General features: G+C 50.3%; 2 protein-coding genes across 2 annotated transcripts; one reads left to right on the forward strand and one right to left on the reverse strand.

Moving 5' to 3' along the window:
• Window positions 1-348: 348 nt before the first annotated feature.
• TGAM01_v200885 (protein GRC3) lies at window positions 349-2,827 on the reverse strand (the record flags this gene model as incomplete). The annotated part of the gene is made up of 5 exons (XM_018810832.1): window positions 349-1,854; window positions 1,911-2,201; window positions 2,259-2,385; window positions 2,461-2,698; window positions 2,779-2,827. 5 exons carry the CDS (start codon window positions 2,825-2,827, stop codon window positions 349-351), a joined length of 2,211 nt encoding a protein of 736 aa, XP_018655949.1.
• A 460-nt stretch (window positions 2,828-3,287) lies between these two features.
• On the forward strand, window positions 3,288-5,535 carry TGAM01_v200886 (hypothetical protein; the record flags this gene model as incomplete). The annotated part of the gene is made up of 2 exons (XM_018810833.1): window positions 3,288-4,638; window positions 4,694-5,535. 2 exons carry the CDS (start codon window positions 3,288-3,290, stop codon window positions 5,533-5,535), a joined length of 2,193 nt encoding a protein of 730 aa, XP_018655950.1.
• Window positions 5,536-6,189: the final 654 nt, after the last annotated feature.

Consider the following 6,189-nt stretch of genomic DNA (forward strand, 5'->3'; position numbering starts at 1 on the left):
GTTGTAGATAAAATAAAATATATTTCGCCCTCTACATTCTCATAGTCACTTGCGTTGCTGCTATATATATCAAGTCTATTGTGTTGCGTTTACGAAGCCATGACAAACCTTTTTGAAGTTCAAAGCTTTCCCCACGTTCGGCCTAAGTAATCATGGGTCATTTCTGACCAACGTCTGTCTTAAAACAAGGACGCGACTCGTTCCCTGTGCGCTCTTAGCACTGTCTCCAAAGCTCATTGGTTAATCCCCCGCAGCACCCGCAATTTTCTATCTCCCTTCTTTTTTTCTCGATAATACCCATTACAGTACTTGGCTGATGAGAATGTTTTGACTCATTTGCCCCTATGCTCAGTCACCACCGGTATTGCGGCCTAGGTCTCTCCGCACTCTCCACACACGAGACCCAACTGGCCGCTTCTGATTTCCCCGTAAAACCTCTACCCACGGCAGGGCGGTTGAAGTGCCGGCATTTTGACCCAGCGGCATATCGCCCATTGTGGCGTCTTCTCCATCGTCATCACCAACGTCATCTTCGTCCTCGTCTTCGCTCGTGTCTTCGTTTGTGATCTCGAGGGGCTTGTCAGCATTAGTGTCCTCTTGCCGGGTGCGCTCGTAAGAGTCCTCTGTGTAAGCCCAGGTAGGTGCATCGAATTTCCCGTGTACCAGCACGATTTGTCGGCCCTGCAGTCGAATCTGCTCTATTCTCTGGGGTGGGATGGGAGTGAGAATGTGGAGCGTTTTGGTAGCGACGTCGATGCCGCGGACGAGAACGAGACCGACGGTTTGAGAGAAGCGAGGATCGAGCGTGATGTCGTTGGTATTTGAGATGTATGGCAGTCCTTCAGCCGTGTTTGAGATGACGCTGTTTATAGCAGAGTAGCAATCTTTATCCATGCCATCTGTTGGCGACTGAGCTGTATCAGCGAGATTGCGGAATGCTTTAGGGTCTTCAATGTCAACTGCTGCAAGGATCATTCCATTGATGGCTTCCGAAAGCAGCTCAGACGGAGCCTGGTAGTCGTATAGTAAAATGCCAAAGACTCCTCGCTCTGGGCCCGTGTACCGGACTTGCCAAGGCGGAATAGATGTCAATGGCGATGAATTCCAGCTTGACCGCTGCCCAGAACTCGGGCTGCCCTGGCCTTGCAAGTGGAAATAGGACATGGCTTGCATGGCTCGTAGGTGAGCGGCGGTTCGAGAAGCGAATTCAGATGGCTGTGAGGGAAGCGTAGTAAAGGTCTTCTTTGTTGCGCCGCGCAGAACTTCGACAACATCCGCAGGGCCATCTTCAGACATGTAAATGACCTCAGGCGGATTGACCCGAGTGATGATCTCAACCAACAAATCTTGACCAGTGCCCAGGATCCAGCCCGGAGTGTTGATGAGAAGATGGCAGTTACGGAGTTGTCTTCGGTAGCTGTCAAGAAGGTCCAGCACGCATTCTAGGTAGTGATCCGGAGCTGCGGCTGGTGTTATGGACGCCAAAGCATGGCATCGAATGACTTTGTAGGAGTCATCTTCGAGATCTGGATGTGTAAAGGCAGCACTCAAGTTGGGCCGGATCACTTGGACCAAAGATACTGTTCCGCAAGGCGCAAATTCAGGTTGGCCAGGATCCAGATCCAGAACGGCGACACCCGTTCGCGTAGCCGTAGATGCATCGCTCGTCAAGATGCGATTTATAAGCATTTTGGAGAAGGTCGACTTTCCCGCAGATTTAGGACCACATACGAGGGTCGTGAAAGGACTGCCTTTGGCTACTGACACCAGATCGGCTAGCTTTTTGTTCCATGCTGGAGGGGATGAGAGCTCTTGTATAACACACTTCTTAGGAGCGTCATCGGAGCTGCATACCTGTAAAGAGTTAACGATCAGGTATATAGATAGAGGAGGCGAAGTTCTAAACGTACAATCTGGAACGTGCGCCCCCTTCCTAGGCTTGTCTCTGTAGATCCATCTTTTGACTCGCTCCATATGCCTTTGAACAGAGGAGATAAACGACTCAGTCGCCGTAAAGAGTCGGCGTTTGGGTCATTGTGAAGCTCGAGGCTGACCTTTTCCGAGGTCCTGAGAACGGGAATCGCGTGACAATGAGGCGCGTGGATCCAGTGTATGGAATCTGATGGTCGAAGAGTCGCCCCAAAAACAGTTACCTCGCCAGCTATAACCTTAATTCCGAAGCTTCCAATGACAATAAATCTCTAGATGCAACCTATTAGGCGCAGTTTGAGTATGAATCTGGATGAGTTCCAACATACCTCGCTGTCTCTTAGTTTCAACGCAATAGTACCCTGTGGAGTCGAACGGCAATTACTTTTACTTAGTAAGAAAGATGAGAATGCGGTTCGAGCAATTGTAGTTGTCGTCTCTTGTAAAGATGAATCGCTTTTTCATTAAAAGACCTTCATTAGTTCGTGATCATACCATTAGAAGGGCCATTTGCTTGTCGGTTCAACCTACCCGAGTTTACTGCCCTGTGCCGTGGCCCTTGGTTCGCCACGTGTACCTTTTGGCCCGTTTCTTTTAGGCGGCGGCTTGGGTGGTTCACTCTGACTTTTCAGTTTCTGCAAGACATTGAAGGAATTTGTCCTGGCTGATGGTCGTTCTTCAGGCTCGGGAGAGGAGCTGGGCTCTTTGGCGGGTGTGCTGGCGATCATACGACGGCGAGCTGCAAGAGCGCTTATAGCGCTTACTGCTGCTGTAGATCAATATTAGTAGACGAAAATCTCTAAAACAGCCCGATACCTTGCTTTTCATGACAGTATTTAGCAAACTTACATGAAGGAGCAGTTGGGGTATCGAGTTTACGACGCTTATTTGAAGACATGCTGAGATGGCCGCTGAAGGGGCAGCTGACAATGGATAGAGAATAAACAAGACACAGAAGTGAGGGAAGAATTCAGTATAAGTGCACCGTAACAATGAGTTCTCTATAAACAATGTAGAGTTGTGAGATTACCAGAATGATATGGCCAGTAGCATGAGAGAGAGCCCAGATTCTAGTGTAAGCCGTAGATCCTTGTGATAGGCACCCCAAAGCTGCTGAAATTGGGCTTATCGATAAGATCTCTAGCGCACTAAAATGCCAAAACTTTTCCGAGCTCCAAACACGTCCGCCATCAGCGCGCACCTAAGAGCAAACTTGGCCCGATTCGGTCGCGTCAGGTGGGGCTTATCAAGAGCATCTCAAAATTTATCTGAGCCTCGCAGAAAAAAAGTTCAGCAAACCCTCGAACTCCTCCCATTGAGCATCCCGCCAGGCGCATTGCACTACAAAATCAACCAAAATGGCGCCCAAAGAGCCCTTCAAGGTTCATTCCTTGGCCAAGCATGTCGAGGACACCAACAAGGGCCTCAGCGCCTCTGCCCAGTACAACCGGCGGCCTGGTTCCAAGGCGGCTGCTGTGCCTGTGAAGAAAGAGCCTGGCCTTGCCAATGCCAGCCTTTTCGGAAACAATGACGACAGCGACGAGTCTAGCGACAGCAGCGACAGTGACAGCGACGAAGATCCCAGCACGAATTTTATTAAGAAGATTGGCGCCAATGGCACAAAGCCTTCCGCAACTCCCACTCCCAAGCGGCGCAGCAGGGACGAGGAAATCGCCGATAGCGACGTCGAGCGCACTGCTTCTGCCAAGAAAGCCGCTGCCGCCAAGAAAGAGAAGCTCCTGAAGAAGGAAGAATCTTCGTCCGAGTCCTCGAGCGACTCGTCCAGCGAATCAGAGTCAGAGGAAAGTGAGCCGAAAGCGAAGACAAACGGAGCGAGTGCAAAGCCAGCTGCCGCCGCTCAGGATTCGTCCAGCAGCAGCTCTGAAGAGGAGAGCGAAGACGACTCGAGTGATGAAGATGAGACATCCAAAGCTGTAGCAAAGATGCTCACCATACCTGCCGCTCTGAAGGGTGCCAAGGGCGCCGCCAAAGAACCCACCAAGGCCACCGCCAAAGAGAGTACCAAGCCGGTCGCCAAAAAAGACGACTCAAGCAGCTCTAGCGAAGAGGATAGCAGCGAAGAAGAGAGCAGCGAAGAGGAATCAAGCGACGACGAAGATGAATCTACAAAGCCTGAAGCTACAAAACCTGTAGTCGCAACACCCAAGGCTGCAAAGCCCGTAGCTGCGACGCCCAAGACCCTAAAGGCTGTACCTGCAACACCCAAGGCTACAGACCCCGAAGCTATAAGGAAAGCATTAAAAGATTCATCAATGGACACTGAGTCCGAATCCGAATCCGAGTCTGAAGCTGAGGCTGAGGCTTCTGAAGCAGAAGAGAGTGACGATCAGGTTGACGAATCTATGCAAATTTCTAACCGTGAGATGGACAAGCAACTTGGAGTTCCGAAATTCATCACTCCTGACTTTACTCTTCGTAAGGGAGATGATGGAGCTAATGGACAAGATGTGGCTCGAATCTGCAACGAAGCAAATTTGCAAGGCAAGCAAGTCTGGTACTTTACAGTTCCCTCCAACGTCCCCATATCTGTCATCCAAAATATGGAGATCCCTATGGACCGATCGCAGTTCGGTGGCCCTGTCTTTTCTCATGATGGCCAAGACTATGGCGCCACCTTTGACACGACAACGCCTAGAAGCTCGATTCAGATCTTGATTCCTTCATCCGGCGATTCCAATTACCATTCTGGTTAGTAGCTACCTCATGACCAGTTTGCCCGTCAGTCGCTAACTCATAATTCCAGCTGGCCAACAGGTTGATCAAACTATGCATATCAAGAGAATTACAAGCCTTGGCGGTGCTGGCGCATCGACCACTGGCCCTGCACCTCGTCGTGCGCCTCGGCCTCAGCCAAAAGGCCTCAGGGCCAGGTACCAGCCCTTTGGCGTGAACACCCCGATGGGCAATATTGGAGCGGACTCGCCGGGAGATGAAGATGTCGAGATGCAGGAGGCACCCCAGACAGTGGCGACTCCAAAATCCACCAAAAAGTCGAAGAGCAAGGATAAGAAGAAAGGCACCGATGAGACCACCACAGCCGACCGCAAAGGCAAGAGAAAGCACAACGTTTCGGACGATGATGCCTCGGCCGCTGCACAGCAGCTAGCAGAGGAGAATAAGTCTGCAGAGACAAAATCCAAGAAACAGAAGGTGGCTCGGGCTTCTAGTCCTGATCTTGGAACAGAGCTGCCCACAATCAGCAAGAAACAGACACCAGTTGTACCACCAGCGATTCCATCACCAGCCGCCGCTATTGCCACTCCTTCAAAACCAGCAGCCGCTACCCCCAGCGCAGCGAAGAAGTCCTCTAAGAAAGCGAAGCCTGAGACTCCTGTACCTGCGCCGCGGCAGACAGCTGTTCCACTTCCCAACATCCCGCTTACTTCCCGGCCTAAGGAATCGCCAGTTCCCCTCCCACCTTCTTCTAGCCTCGCAGCTTCAACACCTTTGCAGTCAAAAAGCAAGAAGAGCAAGAAGAGCAAGGACGAGGTAACCGCCACCGGGTCATCCCAACAGAGCCCTCCACCAAGTGCTCAAGGTGGGGATAAGAAAAAATATTCCCGTAAAGCTATCAATATGGGTTAGAGCCCCAGATCGTTCAGGTGGCTTTGAGACGCAGCTAGCTATGGCCTGCTGCTCAAAAGATGTACGGCTACGGTGATCACAATCATAGAGGGACCTAAATAAGCATGGGAGGGAATCGATGGACCTTGCGGTTCATGAATCATTGCTTGTAGGTGGCTGGATTTTACTCGCTCTGGATTGCCTGTGGAATCAGAGTTTTTGTCACGATTAGGGATATTGGCGTTCAGGGGAAAGCAGTTTGCTTTGCTATCTAAAATTAAAAGGAGAGAGACGGAAGCTGATATGTGTTTGTAGATAGAGGATGAGGTCTGGATGTTGGAGAGGAGGAATCTATTTAGGGAGCATGTACTCCGTACTGAGAAGTTACTCATAGTACCTTGCATACTAATACTACTACCCAGTACCACTACTGATGCTACAACTCCTACTGCTCTTACTGTTGCTACTGCTACTTTTAAATGTATTTGGCAGCCGTGTATCTTGAAATGTGAACTGGCTGCCTTGTTGAGCTACAGCTGGGGCGATGGATAATGAAATTAGGGTGCTGGATAACTTCTCCTTATTGATATTGTAGAAGGCAAAGCGTTGCATTTTCCATGTATATTTCCCAGATTGGGGACATGGTACTGATGCGAATGGACTATTCGTTGGAAG

This window comes from Trichoderma gamsii, assembly GCF_001481775.2.
Source record: "Trichoderma gamsii strain T6085 chromosome Unknown Scaffold_2.2, whole genome shotgun sequence".
In the NCBI taxonomy this organism is placed as follows: domain Eukaryota; kingdom Fungi; phylum Ascomycota; class Sordariomycetes; order Hypocreales; family Hypocreaceae; genus Trichoderma; species Trichoderma gamsii.